The sequence below is a fragment of the Megachile rotundata genome, chromosome 5 (genome assembly GCF_050947335.1).
Source record: "Megachile rotundata isolate GNS110a chromosome 5, iyMegRotu1, whole genome shotgun sequence".
NCBI classification, from domain to species: Eukaryota; Metazoa; Arthropoda; class Insecta; order Hymenoptera; family Megachilidae; genus Megachile; species Megachile rotundata.
The window spans coordinates 15,777,149-15,796,539 of record NC_134987.1 but is presented as its reverse complement, the minus strand read 5'-3'; the positions used below and the strand labels follow the sequence as shown (position 1 = coordinate 15,796,539).

The 19,391-nt window shown below is 40.3% G+C and overlaps 1 protein-coding gene across 4 annotated transcripts in view; it reads right to left on the bottom strand.

Moving 5' to 3' along the window:
• The window catches only part of Eip78C (Ecdysone-induced protein 78C), a 127,787-nt gene that overhangs the window by 88,253 nt on the left and 20,143 nt on the right, over positions 1-19,391 (bottom strand). For 3 of the 4 annotated variants that reach the window (XM_076532148.1, XM_012285464.2, XM_076532149.1), the window contains exon 2: positions 17,302-19,099. The exons of the other annotated variant lie outside the window; for it this stretch is intronic. In XM_076532148.1, coding sequence (XP_076388263.1) covers positions 17,302-17,584 — 283 coding nt within the window. In that variant the 5' untranslated portion in view covers positions 17,585-19,099. The remainder of the gene's footprint in view (positions 1-17,301; positions 19,100-19,391) is intronic. 4 annotated transcript variants of the gene reach the window in all.

Below are 19,391 nucleotides of genomic sequence, written 5' to 3'. Positions count from 1 at the left end.
GTCCCGTCGCACTGTGTACCGGTATGCGAAACCGGATCGTCCGGAAATGCAAATGAACCGGGAGTCCAGATCGAAAAATCGGATTCCGTTTGCTTCTTTCAGGAAAGAGACGAGCGTTTCGAAATCGTACGTTCTTGGATAGTCGTCTTCACGGTCAATCGCTCCTTTGAAATTCCGATAAACGCGTAATGGATCCGAAATGATACTCGTCCGATGGAATTTGCTCCGATACCGAGAACACCGAGAATACGACTGATTTAACAGTAAATACCGGACCATCTTTCGCCGCGATCTTCTTTTTCTGCCAAACTTTCGTAAGTGGGTGCTGGGGAAATGAGATTACTTTCAGAAAATTGTGAATGCACGTCTTGATAGCGGATGCCTGTGAGGAGCTGTTATGGGGTTGCTTTTTATTTTACTGTCAGGGAGAGGTGATGATGAGAAATAAAAGTACTACACTTTAAAGTTTTCAAATTCAAGAACCTACATTAAGAAATGTATTATGAGCAAAAGCATGTAGTAGTAATAAACTATTTTCTCTCACAGAAGTTTCATCCACAGAGTATAAAAATTTCTTAATTGCGACGCCGTTGCAAAGTGGCGCCTCGGGCGTTCGCCCACATATTTCTCCGGCACTGAGATGCATAGTATCTCGTACGAAGGAAAAATCCTGTAACATCAAAAGCGTGTAACGCTCGAAGTAAAAGGATTAGCCTCCTAACGGTGAAGATGCTTCGATCCTCTTTTCGTCGATCGCGTGCGCGCGAAAACAAGAGGCATTATTTTGCAGAAATTGCTTATTTATGTTCAGTGGTGGAAATATGTAGAGCGAAACGACGTGGAAATAAAGTTTGCAAAGAGAACGGCCAAACGATCGACGATAGAGGCCGAAAAGCGGTGGTATAACGTGCGATGGTTGTGGCGGGAAGAGAAGGATGCGTAGAGGAAACGTGGTTTCTTTCACCTTTTCACTCGCACACGGGGATACAGACACGCACACGGTAATATAGACAGAGTCTATTCAACGTTTCGTCCGTGTGTTGTTACACGCGGTCGCTGCTGGCAGGAGGTAATGGTAATGCATGAAGGAAAACGGTAATAACGCAGAAAAGCGGGAGAGGCGGTTGCAGTGATTTAATATAACTGAGTTACAGGAAGCGAATATTATTAGCATTCGCTCACGGTTGGACCTATGCACGTGCATTTATCTCTCTCGTTTCTCGTGCATTTATCTCTCTCGTTTCTCGTGCATTCGTTGCACGCGCGTATCTCTCTGTACGTCAGATACGAGTACGGGCGGAATACGCGGCGATGTAGGAAGGTGTGCGCAGGTACGCGCAAAAAACAAGTGTAGAACAGGCAGGACTACAGCGGGTCAGCAAGAAAGGAAATAATCACTCTTCGTGTGCGTTTAACGCGTCGACGTACGCACACGTGTGACCGTTGCCACGACACGTAACGCGTGTGATGTAACGTCTCTACACACAGACTGGAAATGCACGTGCGATTACGATGCGCTTATTTGCGCGGCGAACGAGTTTCGTTGATGCTACGAAATCGCATCGCGATTATCGCGGCTCTACCTTTTATCTCGTGAATAACGATCCCACTGCGATATACAGAGAATAAGTGCTCCACCTTGTGTTAGGATCTAGCAAACGTAAACACGCGATCCTCGCCAGTTCGTGTCTTGCATTCCGCTACGACAAACTGCATTCTTTATGAATTATAATTTGATAACCTTTTACACTCTAACGGGACACTGATGTGGGTGTTAATATTCATAGTAATCGCGATTTAGGGCTTGCATTGGACTCATTTTCTTTTATAACGCGATTTAGGGTTATATTAACATAGATTCATGTTTTGTTTGGAAATAAGGTTTGGGGACTTTGTTACAAGAATAGGGCTGTTAGAAATATTATTGCTGACATGCAACGCCTTGATCAAGTTATTGAATTGCTACATGAAATGTTATGCACTGAAATGCAACGTGTTTAAATACAGCGTGTGGATATTTAACGTGTCGGTAGGACGACGTTAGGTAACGGGTGCATACTTAGCGTGTTGATATCCGCCGTGTCAATATCTAACGCGTCTACATCCACCGTGTCGACATCCAACGTGCTGAAATACAGCGCGAGGATATTCAACGCGTCGATACCCAACGCGTGGATACTCAACGTGTCGATGTCTACCGTGTTAATATCTAACGCATCGACATCCACCGTGTCGATATCCACCGTGTTAATATCTAACGCGTCGACATCCAAAGTGCTGAAATACAGCGCGTGGATATTCAACGCGTTGATACCCAATGCGTGGATACTCAACGTATCGATATCCACCGTGTCAATATCCAACGCGTCGACATCCAAAGTGCTGAAATACAGCGCGTGGATATTCAACGCGTTGATACCCAATGCGTGGATACTCAACGTGTCGATATCCACCGTGTCAATATCCAACGCATCGACACCCAACGTGCTGAAATACAGCGCGTGGATATTCAACGCGTGGATACTCAATATGTCGATATCCACCGTGTCAATATCCAACGCGTCGACATCCACCGTGTTGAAATACAGCGCGTGGATATTCAACGCGTCGATACCCAACGCGTGGATACTCAATGCGTCGATATCCACCGTGTGGATACTCAACGCGTCGATATCCACCGTGTCAATATCTAACGCGTCGACATCCAACGTGTTGAAATACAGCGCGTGGATATTCAACGCGTCGATACCCAACGGGTGGATACCCAACATGTCGCTACCCACCGTGTCAATATCTAACAGGTCGACATCCACCGCGTCGATATCCAACGCATTGATATTCATCTTCTCAAAATACAATACGTTGATATACAACGCGTTAAAATGCAACACCGATACTTAACGTGCCAATACATAACACATAAATATTCACCGCGCCAAAATGCAGTGTGGATATTTAACGTGCCGATACAACGTGTCAAAATGCACCGGGCTAACAGCGAATAAATATATAACATGTAGCAATATAATCCTTGAACATAGTCTAATAATTTACCACTCAACATTGTGTCTGTAATCTCCTCGTAACTAAAATTTTCAAGCGTGTCAGAGTTCACGTTAATCATATGCACTGCTCCCACACCAGGAAATTCGAATATACAAGTCCGATCAGATATATGGACTTGAAACGACCGATCTTAATCAATTTCCCTTAATATTACCGTTGCATGACCACTCGTTGCCCTATACCGTGGTAGTTCAATGGCGCTACATTACCAACTTGATCCTCTCTTTTCCTCCTAAAGAGTCAATACAGCTTATACTGTCATTAGCATCGTAGCTAGTTAAGCCTGGTATGTCACGCGGAACTCACTTTTGCCGTTTCTTAAAACGTATTACTTAACTTGTTACTTAATTATCGATCGGCCCGAGGTAAAACAGATTTTAAACAGATGTGTTCAGTAACCCGTGAAGAAATTGTGCAACACTTTTTTTTTTCTTTCTTTCCTTGCGTCGTACTCAATGAGAAAGTAATTACTCGTTTATGTAAGACGAGTCTCGTATTGCGTGGAAATCTCTTGCAGCAATGCCAAACGGTGATACAACAAATGCATGGAATTTCGAGCGTACGCTTTTTACGAACAGGAAACGGCCGACAATGGCGTAACTAGATAGCAACCATTCACGAGTCTTCTGTAATTATGAAAGTGATTATAAAATTATTTGTTGATTCATACAATGTTTCCATTCAAATGTGTACAATGTAATGAAATACCAAATGTGTATTATATATTAAAAAATATTATATAAATTTGTTATGTTATAACAAGTGTAATGAAAAGCGTACAACCAAAGAAAATAATGATCACATTAAACGAGATTATAAATGAAGAGTGCTAGAATTAAGTAAAAGCTCATTTAGGTAAAAATCTTAGCCACGCCAATGTAGAAGCAATTTTCGCGCGTATTCTCGAAGTCAATTTACTCGAAAAGCAATATTCTAGAATCCGCTTAACGCATTGTCGAGAAGATTGAGCGCAGTACGGCACTAAACAAAGCAGCGAACAGATAGATACCGGGTTTCCGGCGCAGGCGACTAGTAAACTAACCGCTCGCGAGCAAATTGCCGCATGCCTGGTAATATCGAAACAACGAATAAAATTCCCTTTTCAATTACCAGCCGCGAAAGCCGTTCATGCCCGGCTATTATTACCGCGATGCGTTGGCTATCTATCTCGTTAAAATGTACCCGGAAGGTCAATCGTTTCACGACAACCGAGTAAGCCAAGATGCATCTACATGTATGCGCTCTGCACGTGGTTCCATGCGTCCGATCTTAGGCTACGTTTTCACGTGACACGAACTCATGGTTCATAGAACACTGTCACGCTTTTACATCTTTTCGTATACTTTATGGAACGTTTAGTTTCATAATCATTTTTATAGTCCATTTTAATGATTGTGTTTTTATTTGCTTTAGTAAGAAGACTTGTAATTTTATTTAGGGATAGGTCCTTGAATTTTCTCCTTGAAGAGGTTCTTGAATTTTCAGATTCTTTTAGGAAGAAGTTTGAGGACTTTGAAGTGATTTAGGAATTAAATTTTGTAATTAAGTAATTTAACAGTTGACAAACTTCTATGGAAGTTTATCAATTTGCAAATGTTTAAAGCTAGAACTCAGACATCTTCAAATTTCTAAACTTTGGGAACAGTAAAAACTGCATTTAAAGTTTTATATATAATACTATATAAGTGATTTGATATAAGTGAAATGACTAATTATAAATATCATGAAAATTATAAATAAATAAAATTTTAAGCAAGTTCTTCCTATAGAATGTCACCGTAATTCATTTCCCAGTTTCCCCTAGATCACTCTGAAACACTACACAAAATCCCCTAACATGTCTAACAATATTGTTAATGTTATTTTGTTTTATTGTATGTATGACAAGAGATAAAAAGTGCGATGTAAAGCGATCGTGTTGGTAATCCATGCAAACACAAGCGTGAGAGCGCGTGCGCGCGAGCGTTCTCCATCTTCGTCTTGAGCGCTCGCGAGCGTACATGCACGCACGCGCGCACTGGTAGCATCACTTCACTGATGATATACCCTACCGAGAGTTCATTGCTCTTGAGGTGCAACGAAGAACGACGAGGATCTGTGCGAACGCTGAAGCGAGTTGAAGCGATAAAGAGACGTACACACGGCACTCAGGACGAAAGGGAAAGAGTGAGAACAAATAAAAGGAGATACAGTTAAGGAGCAGTGAAATGTCACAGCAGGATCAAGGAGCACTTACCGTGCTTAGAACACTTTTATTATCAGATCATTTCGTTAAGGATGCTCTTTTTGGGTGTTAGATAACATTTAAGCAATCGTTGATTAATTAAAATTGTGTTGATCTGTGTTTGAGGTATTGTGACATTTATGTACTGTGTAAAGATTGTAGAGGGAGGTTGAACAAATTTTTGACTTGTGGGGTTCAAGAATTTTTAAGTTCTCAAATTTTTATACTTGAAGAGGTTTCTGAACTGCAACTTGTCTAAATTTCCAAGTTCTCCTATTGCACTAATTCTTGAATTTTTAAGGTCATTAATTACCAAATTTTCTGATTTCTCAAGTTTCCAAAAGTCGACATTTTCAAATCCTCAGACCCTCCAATTCCTAAATTCTTAATTTCTCTGATTTCTAAATTTCTAAATCACCAAATCGCCACATCCCCGAATTCCTAAATTCCTCAAATCCTCAACCCCCTAAATTTTCTGAATCTCCAAATCTCCACCTTCCCAAATCCTCACATCCCTAACTTCCCAAGTCCTCAGATCTCAACGTCCCCGAATACCTAAATTCTCCAAATCCTTCAATCCCCAAATTTTCAATTTCTCCAATTTCCAAATTCCTGCATCCCTGCATCCCTAAATCCTTAAATTCTCCAAATCTTTCAATTCCTAAATTTTCAATTTCTCCAATTTCCAAATCCCTACATCCCTGCATCCCTAAATCCTTAAATTCTACAAATCTTCAACCACCTAAATCTTCAAACCCTTAAATCCTCAAACCCCTAAACTCCCAAACGTCCAAAAGTCTCCAAGAACATACCTCATCCTAGACAAACATTTCACTAACCCCAATACTAATCAATCAGTAATCGATCAGAATAAAGATTGATTCCGTACACATTCGCGGGAGTATCAATTTCGTGTTAACATAACGATAGATTACGCGTTACATAGCTGGTCAAACAAGAATCCGCTCGTTGTTTCGAATCGCCTCGAGACCATTTCCCTCCACTGGATGATAGTAATCACGGTTAATCAGGAGTTAACTCGACGTCCCGTCTTCTTTGGTGTAAAACAATTAAGAATATGTATCGAACAATCTCTCAGAATTTGAATAAATGATTTCTCGTCTACCTTAGCTATCCTTTGTACTCCTACTTACCCTGAAAGTTTTGAGAATCCTATAAAATGTAAATTTCATGTAAAACAGCCTCCGTGTCTCGTAATACGGTAATAGCTTTGTATGCAAAGGCGGTATGACTTCATAAATTTTTCAAGATACGTTTTTTGAACTCTCGGCTATGATTTCAATAATAACATGAAAGTGATAAATAAATTTATTCAGGGGATGTATATATAGCATCTGCAAATTAAATATATTTTAAGAAGGTACAGGTTGTGTCATGAAATCTGTACTTTGCTTATGTTTGACAAAATATAAGAATTTTGTGGTTTATTGTTTTATGTAGCAGTTTATGTTGTTCATACTATGTTTTACTATATACTACTACCTGTATACTACTTTGTATACACTATACACTGTACTGTTATACATACTGTATTACATTATTATATTACACATGTATATTACATATGTGCATTACATATGTATATTACATATGTGCATTACATATGTATATTACATATGTGTATTACATATGTATATTATAATGTACTCAATTTTAAATATATATGTATTATAATGTACCATACATGTAAGTCTCCGTACCTATAAGTTAAGTACAGCGATAAAAATAAATGTCACATACGACATCGATCAGAACATGGTTCCTCGATCATCCGTGCGTCTCCCTTTTCAATGATTCCAAAAACGTCAGTGTTGTAAAGAGATTTTGGAAACGGGTCGCAATGAAGAAGTATGAAAGATCAAATCGGTGGATGAAAAATCGGAAAATATTGGACGCGGTTGCTCGTCGAACGTACCGACTCGAGCTTGTACCGGACACGTACCGGGTGCAATGTACCTGGATGAGTCACACGGTAACAGCGCACACATTCGCTAACGCACATGCGTCTCCACGCGCGAATCTTACTCGTGTACGTGGATATCTTTCGTCTTTCTCGGATGGCTGTACGATCCTCGTTGCTCAGCGTGTGTCAGAGAGAAACGAAGGAACCCGGTAACCCGCTCTGCGCAACGAGGATCGAGAGAGACGGCGAACGGGACGATGAGCGAGATGGAAGATAAAAATCCAATCATTTCGACCGGTTTTGCATCGTGCCGACGAGGATAATGGAATACCGCGTCACTTTTTGCCGGTGCACAGAATATTTCCTCGCGTTAATATACGCGCGTTCTACCCTCCTGATTCCTCTCCCGGTTTCTGCGCCACGTACGATAGCCTCCTCTAGGGAAAAAAGGTACGGGATGTAAAGCGATGCTGCGTGATGATGTATTTTTAATAGTCCTTTCAAAACCAGTTGCTTTATTTAATAATTAGTGCAACAGATGGTCGAGCTGCCATTTGCTTAAATCACCTATGTATCCTGCAATTTTTGACACGGTTTGTGCTGCCAATTCTCGGTCCATGATGACACTGTTACGATAAGTGATGGAATCTGTTAATATCTGAGAAATCTGAGGTTTAACCTAAAATAAAATATTAGAGAAAACATCAAGAATAAATCAACAATGCATGTCGCTAAAATTATTTTTAATTGCAAAAGCAAGTATCCGATACGATCAAGCACATCCATCATTTTTGTCACTAGTTCCCTATACTCCGTAGCCGAGCATAGTTACACGATCCACAACCGAACAATCTATCAGACTCAAATTCTTATGACGACGATAAATCTGAAAGCAGCCTGGTTGGTTCCTTTTTTTTCTAAGAGAGACAAACTGGATTATCGAAACGGACCTGTACAAGCAAAAAATCCGGAAACGTATCGAAAAGGTGAACGCCATACGAAGACAAGAAACGTGTATCTGGTTGCATGAATATTAATAAAGCACGTTAACTCGACACACGACTCTGCCGTGCTTATATTACACTCGGAAGTGGCCGGCAATTATTCAAAAGCTGCGGCTACATCGAGAGACTCTGATTCCTTTAAATGGCCGGACGTTCTTACGAAGAGATCTAATTTTCTAACCCTTCACGACGAATCAGTGGAACTTTCCGACGTCTCGAATGTAAAAACGCGCTGGGACTGACATTTTCTCTCGTACATTTTTAATTGTTAATAATTTTTAGCTGCTCGAATGCTGTTTTATCTGGCCAGTAAAAAAGAGATATAAATTGAAGTTGTTAGGTTAATTTGGAAGTGATGGGAATAAATAGATTTATATGATAAGGTTGTGTGTGATTGTTCTGTGATTTTTTTTAGTCAAGAAGGTCATACTATTACCCATGTGGATTCTAAGGTCATGTTACGATGATATCGCACGATGACGAAATCTGGGAAAATGACCTTCAGGTAAATCAGACTACAGTGAATAACATAACTATATAACCTAACACATTCACATTTGGTTCAACACCTAATACATTTGGTAAAACAATGAACCTCGTACACGAGGTCTTCATAATATAAAGATTGGAAAGAAAATTGAGAGAGAGATTTTGAAAGGTAAAAGGGAAACAGTTGACTCGCAAATGAGTTCAATGAAACGACCCACGTTACCGTTTCAACCGAATAGCCTCCTCGAGCGTGTAGCAGCTCGCGAATTGACTAAGTGGCCCGAACAAAACGATGATAAGAGAAGAGCGGAAGGAGCGAGAAAAGAAGGCGGTCGAAGCACCGAAGCACGCATCGAGTGACTTTTAAAACGGGGTTGCGTAATCCTTTGGATTTAGTTTACTTTCGTCGGTGTCGATGCCACGCACGTAGCGTGACCGTGGCACTGAACCAGCGGCACGAACTTTCTCGTGGCCTTCGTTCCAGGAAGACGATTTACGTGACACGAGCAGGACGCCAATGACTGCGAACGGTCATCGCCGGTTTAGAGACGCCTATTCTCTGGTTGGTTTGTCGCGAATACGCAACCGTTTTGTCTGAGGAAAAAAAACTAATCAAACGCCTATGACGGTGCTTTTGAATTTTAAGAGGATGTTAGAAACGTTGCGTAATCGGTTAAATATAGAGATACTATTTGTGGCTTCACCCTTTCACTTTTTTGTCTTCTGCATTTTGGCTGTAAGGTCATTTTGGTTGTATAGGTAATTTTGGGTATATAGGTAATTTAATTATTTTGTTATATTGGTAGTCATCAATGGGGAGATGTGTCACTTCAGGATAGTGACATTAGAGGATTTTGTAACATATTGATTGTAACGAGGTTTTTGAATTTTGATGACAGCAGGTATTGGTACACCTGTTCGATACGTTGACGTCAAGGCTGATTTGGTGCTGCAAGTATCGATATGTTCTTGACACCTCTGTGCAAGTTTCAGTTGTTTGGTACGTCTATCACATATGACGTACATATCACACATGTACCACGTATCACATATGTACATATCATGTATGTAGCTCATACTACGACTCTGTCAATAATTATTTAATACTTCTAGCTCAGTATCAATACCTGTTTGGTACGTCTATCACATATGAGGTACGTATCACATATGTACATCACATATGTACCTCATACTACGACACTGTCAATAATTATTTAATACTTCTAGCTCAGTATCAATACCTGTTTGGTACGTCTATCACATATGAGGTACGTATCACACATGTACCACGTACCACATATGAGGTACGTATCACACATGTACCACGTACCACATATGAGGTACGTATCACACATGTACCACGTATCACATATGTACACATCACATATGTACCTCACACTACAACACAGTCGATAATTATTTAATACTTCTAGCTTAGTATCAATACCTGTTTGGTACGTCTATCACATATGAGGTATGTATCACACATGTACCACGTATCACATATGTACACATCACATATGTACCTCACACTACGACACTGCCAATAATTATTTAATACTTCTATCTTAATATCAATCCTTATTTGGTACATTTATAAAAATATTGATACCCATCCGATACTTCTATGAAAATATAAATAAAATAAAATGCAATGCACAATTATATCATTCAATTATTCTTATCTTTCACATTACCTCAAGTCATATATGCTTGAACTATAAACAAGAATAAATAGATCTGACTGACAAATATACCAGGTTTCATTAAACAAGACATATTTAAATATTAAAATAAAATTGCATTGCACTTCATATCATTTTCAAAAGCATCAGCCTCGTATAATCAACATGTCTCAACATTTAAAATGCTATCGATAATCAATACTCCATAACGAAAATTCGTTTTCCTAACAACGTCCAATATCCAAGGAGATTGAAAACATTTCGAATGAGATTCCCGGGATGATTAAGCGATTTCTCGAGCGAAACAAGTAAAAAATAAAGTACGAAGCGGTTCGAGAAGTTCGCTGAAAAGTTTGAAAGTCTTCGAGAAACGAATTACGCGGATGGACGTTCGCAGAAGTAAACTCGGCTGCTTTCTCGCGAATTCCCATGGAGCTGGATGACAGTGTACTGCTCTCAGGAAATATTCACCAGGCTTTTTCCCGGTGCGAAAAAGTTATTGACAAGTGAACGAGACGTGCGATACGATAGTCGAAGAGAAGACATCCGCGAAGAGTATTTCACACGTCCTCCGAAAGGAACCCCCAAGTAAGAGTCGATAGAATCACGCGTCAGACCTTGACCGCGTCCGGATTGAAATTCAAAGTTTGATTTTCGGCAACCATCAGATCGACGCCGCGCCGACAACCTTTTAGGCGAATGTATAATTTAAACGACCTCCATGCTCCTCCACGTTCGGTCTTTTTCGTAGTCAGTTACCGATTTCTTGTTCAAGCATACTAGGGGAATTTTATGGAGATCATAAGTATATTTTGGGGAGTCATAGGTGGATTCAATAGGGTTCTAAGGGATGTTAGGAGAGTTTTAGGGAAATTTTATTGATTTATAGAGAGTTAAAAGAAATGTTAGATGTTCTAGGGGTTCGAGGAAATTTGGAAGAGATCATAGTGGTTGTAGGGAATTCTGAAGTGGTCACAGAGGTCCTATGGAATTCTGAAGTGGTCATAGAGGGTCCTAGGGAATTCTGAAGTGGTCATAGAGGTCCTAAGGAATCCTAAGGTGGTCATAGAGGTCCTAGGAAATTCTGAAGTGGTCATAGAGGTCCTAAGGAATCCTAAGGTGGTCATAGAGGGTCCTAGGGAATTCTGAAGTGGTCATAGAGCTCATATGGAACTCTGAAGTGGTCATAGAGGTCCTAGGAAATTCTGAAGTGGTCATAGAGGTCCTAAGGAATCCTAAAGTGGTCATAGAGGTCCTAGGAAATTCTGAAGTGGTCATAGAGGTCCTAAGGAATCCTAAAGTGGTCATAGAGGTCCTAGGAAATTCTGAAGTGGTCATAGAGGTCCTAGAGAATTCTGAAGAAGTCATAGTGGTTCTAGGAGAGCTCTGTGGAATTTTAAAGTATCCCAGGTGAATTTTACCAAAATTCAAGAGCTTCTACAGAAGTTTCAAAAAAATTTTCAATAATTCCACTACAAAAGAAACGTAAATTAGGTCAAACCGTAAACTTAATAAAGAATTAAGTCTCTTACCGTCGATACTAGATCATCATCTATTATTACCAGTATCTGAAATTGTGGTACATTATCGGAAAAAATGTCCGTTAACGCTGAGCTGCACGCGAAGTAGAAAAGTAAGGTGATCTGTTACGAATTCGAAGAGGAAAATTGATTCTCTGCTAACAGATCGATCCGTTCATTTGGAAAGTGACGGGAAACATTGAAGCCCGAAGAGATTTTTGAATGTAGGTTAACGGATGTATCTCTACAATATTGATTTTATACGCTCAAAACGCGGAGTACTCGAGTATTGATTGGCACGTTGCTTGTCAAAATAACTCGCATTATTCTTTCAACGAAACAGGTATCTCACTTCGAATCCTTGTAACATCTATTTACGTACCGCTGCTGCTGAACTTTAAATGATGTATCGAAACTTCTATTTATATCGTTCTTTTCTTTTTTTCTTTCGACCACGATTTTGTAATACCAAGAACGCGGTGCAATTCAGGTCAATTTATTACCATTCTGAATACTGTGAAGGGTGCCCTCAAGTTTTTTTCTTTCTTTATTGTTTTACCCCTCGATGGGATCTCTTCAGGGATATTTATTTAGACACCATTACACTCTATCTTGTTTTATCTTGTAAGTGTTATAGGTTATTATTAGGTAAATATAAACATGCACTTACAAGCTAAATATATGTTTCTCATAAACAACATTACACTTGATGTACTTTTTTGAAAGATACATTGATGTAGAATCCTTAAAAAAGAATTTTCAAATTGTCCATCTGACTTCCATCTTACTTTAACCTGATCACATATGAATAAAACATATGTGTCATATAAAGAAGATTGTACTTTATGTGCTTCTTTGAAAGAAATACATTAATGTATAATACTTAAAAGAGAATTTTTAAATTGTCCACTTGACTTCTGTCTTTTTCTAACCTCAACACATATGAGTCTCACACATGTGATGCATATGTGTCACACAAACAAGATTGTACCTGATGTACATCTTTGAAAGAAATACATTGATGTAGAATATTTAAAAAAGAATTTCCAAATTGTTCACTTGACTTCTGTCTTTTACTAACCTCACACATATGAGTCTCAACACATGTGACACATATGTACGTGTCATATAAACAAGATTGTACTTGATGTACTTCTTTGAAAGAAAGAAATTTATATAGAATATTTAAAAAAGACTTCCATTTTTTTTTAACCTCAACACATATGACACATATGAGTCTCAACACATATGACACATATGTGTCACATAAACAACATTGTACTTGATGTACTTCTTTGAAAGAGATACATTGATAGAGAATATTTAAAAAAAGAATATCCAAATAGTACATCTACCTTCCATCTATCTCTAACATCACACACGTGCAACATATGTATTACATAAACAACACAATACAGGACATATTTTTTCCAAAGAGAAACATTGGTGCACCGAAAAAGGAAATACCAAATGTTGCGTGTATGTTTTATTCTTAAGATCAGCGATCGGCTTACACGATTTTCGCATTTCCTCAACTTTTACGTTTACGTAAAAGCACAGGAGATCTGTATTACATAGGCCCTAAAGAAGAAACGTATTTCACCCGGTGCAACTCTTGCATCGAGTGAAATGTCAGCCCTCCGCTCTCTTTGCAAACTAGAGGGGGAGGGGATAAAGGGGTTAGCTATGAAGCTGGATTCACAACGAGCATGTAAGAAACCAGTTTTCGATCCGATATTTCCAACGGACAATGGGAGCGAGCGAAGAAAACTCAATTGAAAGAGAAATCGGTAGACCGATGGTAGCTGGGTTATGGATTTATATTGCATCGAGACTTTCGATAGCATTGTGCTCGGCGCAAGATGAATCGCGAATATTGCAAAACGTTCGACGACCTTTTCCAATTTGTATCGTAACCTTTACGTGGAGACGAGAAAGAGAACGCGAACATGTATACTTCGTTGCATTGTACACTTCCTTTTGATAAGACGTTTCATCATTTTTATATTTGGAGAGTTACGGTGCAAGTTTATGAATTTGCATACTTTCTATTTTGCTAATTTTTAAATTTATAGATTGATAGATATGTAGATACGCAAATTACTAGGTTCACAATTTTATAGATCTCTAAATCTCTAGATAGACCACTGAAGCTCTGGATATATGGTAGACGTCCAAGTACCTGGATCCACATCCCCAATTCTACATTTTCTAATTCCACATTTCCCAATTCCCACCTTCTCCAATTCCCACATTCTCCAATCCCCACATTCCCAATTTCCCACATCCCCCAATTCCCACATCCCCAATTTCCCACATTCCCCAATTCCCACACCCCCAAATTTCCACACCCCCATATTCCCACATCCCCAATTCCACATTTTCCAATACCACATTCCCCAATTCCCACATTCCCCAATTCCACCTTCTCCAATTCCCACATTCCCCAATTCCTACATTCCCCAATTCCCACATTTCCCAATTCCACCTTCCCCAATTCCCACATTCCCCAATTCCACCTTCTCCAATTCCTACATCCCCAAATTCCCACATCCCCAATTCCACATTCCCCAATTCCACATTCCCCAATTCCCACATTCCCCAATTCCACCTTCCCCAATTCCACATTCCCCAATTCCACCTTCCCCAATTCCACCTTCCCCAATTCCACCTTCCCCAATTCCACCTTCCCCAATTCCCACATTTCCAAATTCTCACATCCCCAAATTCCCACATTCCCCAATTCCACCTTCTCCAATTCCTACATCCCCAAATTCCCACATCCCCAATTCCACATTCCCCAATTCCCACATTCCCCAATTCCACATTCCCCAATTCCACATTCCCCAATTCCACCTTCCCCAATTCCACCTTCCCCAATTCCACCTTCCCCAATTCCACCTTCTCCAATTCCCACATTCCCAAATTCTCACATCCCCAAATTCCTACACCCTCCAATACCCATCCTCCAAAATTCCTAAATCCCCAATTACCAGAATTTCTAAATCCTCAAGTTCCAAATTCCTAAACCTCCAAATCCCCAAATTCCCAAATAAATTTTCCAACTCCCCAAATTCCACCCTCCACAAGTCCCCAAATTCTAATTACATACTCAAGTTTGAAATCCCCAAAATACATCGGTCGCCAAATTCTCCCCAGAGGCAGATCAGCTCCGGACCTAACGTCCGCGAATCAGAATTGCAAAGTGGAAAACGATATCATATTAAAACAATTGAAAGTTTCGTGGAGGTCCAACGTGAAAGTTTCACGTGCCGCTGAAACATGCCCGTCGAGCTTCCTGTTTAAGTAGTTAAGAAGAATACTGTAAGATGAAACTTCTTTGTCGTCATCTTCTTTCGTTGGAAACTTAAAGTTTTAATTCGATAGAATGATCATTTATACGGGGTATTTCGTAACACCTGGGACGTACTTCGTTGAAAAAGCATGTTATAAAGAGTTTTTAGTAAAAGTCATAATTTTATGTGGTGTATTTAACTATCTTGTTAAGTGGTGTCTGGTTGACAGTGATGCAAATCTTATTCGACTGAAAATTTATTAGATGCATATGGTATTTGTAGACTTCAAGAGTAGACGTTTGGGTACTCATAATGCAGGCATCCTAATTGTATGAGTATGAATGCAAACAAGATTTCTCTACGTTTGACCTAGATTTTCTCAAAACCAACAACAATTTTATTATTGTGTAAGTCTGCGTTGTACCTGAATGTACTGAGTGTAAATTCAATATTTGCTACAACGAATATTAATTAATATTAAAAACGGATATTAAAATTATTATCTTCTCACACTTGAAGGCAAGAATTTGATAAATTAAAGATGTGACTAAATATGTAAATATAGTACATTAAATAATTATGTAATTCTGATAATTATGTAAATCCTGTAAGAATTTCTGTAATAGTTAACTCCTCAAATTAAATAGAATTAATGACACGTTTGGATAAATCATTTCCGCTTAATACTCGTTTTAAGAGCGAGTCAGAACCCCATATAATCCGCAACATTTTTCCAATTTACCAACACGTATAATAATACGTATTCGGTGCACGTATAGCAATGGAAATCACTCTCTCGAATGGTCGTACGTACAACCGGTTTCCACAATATTTAAATCTGTTTTCAATAACAACGCACTGGTTGTCCCTTTTTTTATACCTGTAATCTCGTTCGGTGTAAAATCGAATCAATCAATCACCACTTTTCTCGTTCCATAACAAAATCTCGTTGTAAGCGAGCGACGAGCTGCTTTTTCAACCTGCACGCTTTCATAACGCGTTGCCAAATCGCGCGAGAAAACGTACGTGTAATAATAAAGACGCCTGAAACGTTGCGAAATGTTCTTGTAGATGATATTTCGCGCGTAGACTATGAAAAGCAATAAAAAGAACAATGTGCATTGGCGTAACCATTATAAATACAAACCGCAAAATCTTACAAACATATACTGATTTTATTTTATCGAGAGGAATGTAGAGATAATTTATTTGTAGAGATAATTTGGGTTTGAAATTTAGAAAATCAAGGCACCTAGATCTCCACATTCCCAATTCCCTAAATTTCCAAATCCCTAGATTCCCCAATCTCTAAATTCCCAAATCCCTAGATTCCCCAATCTCTAAATTCCCTAATTCTCTAATTCCCAATTTTCCTAATTCCCCGATTCCCTAATTCCCCGATTCCCTAATTCCCCGATTCCCTAATTCCCCGATTCCCTAAATTCCCGATTCCCTAATTCCCCAATTTCCAAATCCCCCAATTCCCTAATTCCCAAATCCCTAGATTCCCCAATCTCTAAATTCCCTAATTCTCTAATTCCCCATTTTCCTAATTCCCCAATTTCCAAATTCCTTAATTCCCTAATTCCCCATTTTCCTAATTCCCCGATTCCCTAAATTCCCAATTCCCTAAATCCCCGATTCCCTAATTCCCCAATTCTCTAATTCCCCAATTTCTAAATTCCCCAATTCCTTAATTCCCCAATCTCTAAATTCCCCAATTCTCTAATTCCTTGATTCCCTAATTCCCCAAATCCCAAGATCCCAAAATCTCTAAATTCTCAAAATCCCAGATTCCCAAATCCCTAAACCCTAAAATCCCTATATCCCCCAATCCCTAAATTCCCAAACCCCAAGCCCCAAATTTTTTTAAAGTTATACTACATCCAAACCCCTACAATCCTAAAACTATAATCCTACAACCCTAAAACCCTCAGAAAATAATAAATTAGTTACGCCAATGCCAAAGTTACAAATGTCAATAAAACAAGAAATAAGAGTAACGAAAGAAAAACGGATCCGGAACACAGTATTAAGCGAATAGCCAGCAAAGAGAAAATAAAGGGAAAGAAACAAAAGAAAATGAAACAAACCTTGCTTAATGACGATGCCAGAGGGTACTTGGACAATCGGTAGGGCAGCGTTGGAGGGGTTAACGGGGATGTTTCCGGGTGTTCCTGGCGGAGGTGACGCGCTGGCACTACCCACAGAACCGGGATCGCTGAATCCTTGGGTGCTGTTCTCCTCCGGTCCGTCGAAGAAGCTCAGATTGAACTCACTACCGGCGTCAAAGGACACTTCCGGTGTAAGGGTGTCTGGTGCCGGGGCGCTACCCAGACCCGCGCTCAGCGACTGGTCGATTTTGAAAACGTCCATTGTACGAACAGAAAATGTCGGCGATGGTGCACCTCGGTACCAACTGCGGTCACCATTCGCGTGCTTGCCTCGTTACCTTGTTCCGATTCGCTCTCGATTACCGCCTCCGATACTCGAACTTCCGTCCATGCGGTTCCAAGATTCCTTGGTCGAAAGATTTCGAGCTAAGGACACTTAAAGATTGTCCGTTTACGAATGTCCCTTTCGCGATAAGACTCGCGACGGTTGATGTCACCGAACAGTCCTTCACCGGAAATGATCCACAAATCACCCCGCGTTCACTTTACGACCGCACACGTTCCTTCGACCCGACACTTTGCGTTTACTTCCGGCGAACTTGGTCTAAACTTTTCGTTCCTCGAGGACCTGGAAACTTTACCTCGAGCACATCCTGTCCCTCGGTTTTTTCCCTTCTTCTCTTCAGCGACGCGTTTCCTCCGAGAGATCGGCAGGCCTCGCGATGCTACGGTTTCGAGAAAACATTCCTTTCGAACGGTTCAACCGAGGTCACTGGCCGGTGCCCGCTCGGCAGATTCTCAATGAAACTGTCCGCAACCGAGTGACAAATAATTTTGGCACGTCTCGCCGGGTCTCGCCGCGTTTTATCCGTTAATCTGTCGCCTTCGAAGCCCGGCGTTAGAGCCGGCTACGATTCCTCGAGAGCACCGGGGGCAATGGTTTTCGGTGGCCTTGGGCAACCTTATTATTCAATCTGATACGATTACACGCGCGATGCTTTATTACGGGTACCGTAAGGAGCGCTATTTACTAAGTAGTTTCTTTTTCTCCCTTGGTTACTCTTATCGGTCCCGGTATCGAGGGGAATTCGTGCACGAACGAAAACATTTATCGATTAACGCGTCCTCGAGCTCTCCTCTTTAACGCGCTGCGATCGAGCAACAGGCTACGATGGCTTTGTTCGTGGAGGGAGCGCGATCGATTCGCGGTTGTTCCTGGCGAAAGAAACCGTGTTCGAGAACGTACTGTGGGAGTTTTACGTTAAAAACACGAAAATCGAAATTTTCATGGACCATATGTCGCGATCCGCACTTCACTGGCACCGTGTCACATCCGGACCGCTCTCGTTAACTGTCACAATAGAAGACCCGTAACTGTCCTGACTGCGGCCTGCGAGAATCCTTGGGATCTTCGAAGAGGTGCGCATTTTTTGACAAGACGATATCGTTGCTTCGCAGCAACGTTATCATCGGCATCGTCGAGTTCTCTTCTCGGTTTTCCTCCGCTCGGTTTCCGCTTCTGAACTAATTAAAAGTAAAACGTTGCGAGCATTCAACCCATTATTCGTTGAGAGATCGAGATCGGTCGCTCCTTCGTTTGTTCCTTGTTTGTTTCTATTACGTTTCTTTCTTTCCCTTTTTTGTTCGACCTTACGTCTTCTACTTTTATCTGGCGGAACGCACTACGGAGAAAACTTTTTTCGGGTCACGCAAGTACGGCCTTTTCCGCCGATTTTCAGTGGATCTGACGTCCCCTGGCTTTTCACGTGATCCATCGCTGAAAGACAAATCAAAACGGAAAGAAAATCAGAAACTAAAGGCAAACTGCGGCTGCGAATGCGGTTAACAGTCTCTCTCTCACTCACTCTGACGGTGCTAATCAGTGATGGGCTGTGCCCGAATATCCCGGAGGCACTGAACGTGCAAAAATTAGGTTCAAGGTTTCAAACGTGTGGATTTAAGGACTTCTTGACTTGGGAAATTGACAAATAGAGAAATTGGGGAATCGATAAATTGGGAAAGTGAAAAGTAAATCACCGATGTGAAACTGTAAATATTTGAAAGTTTTG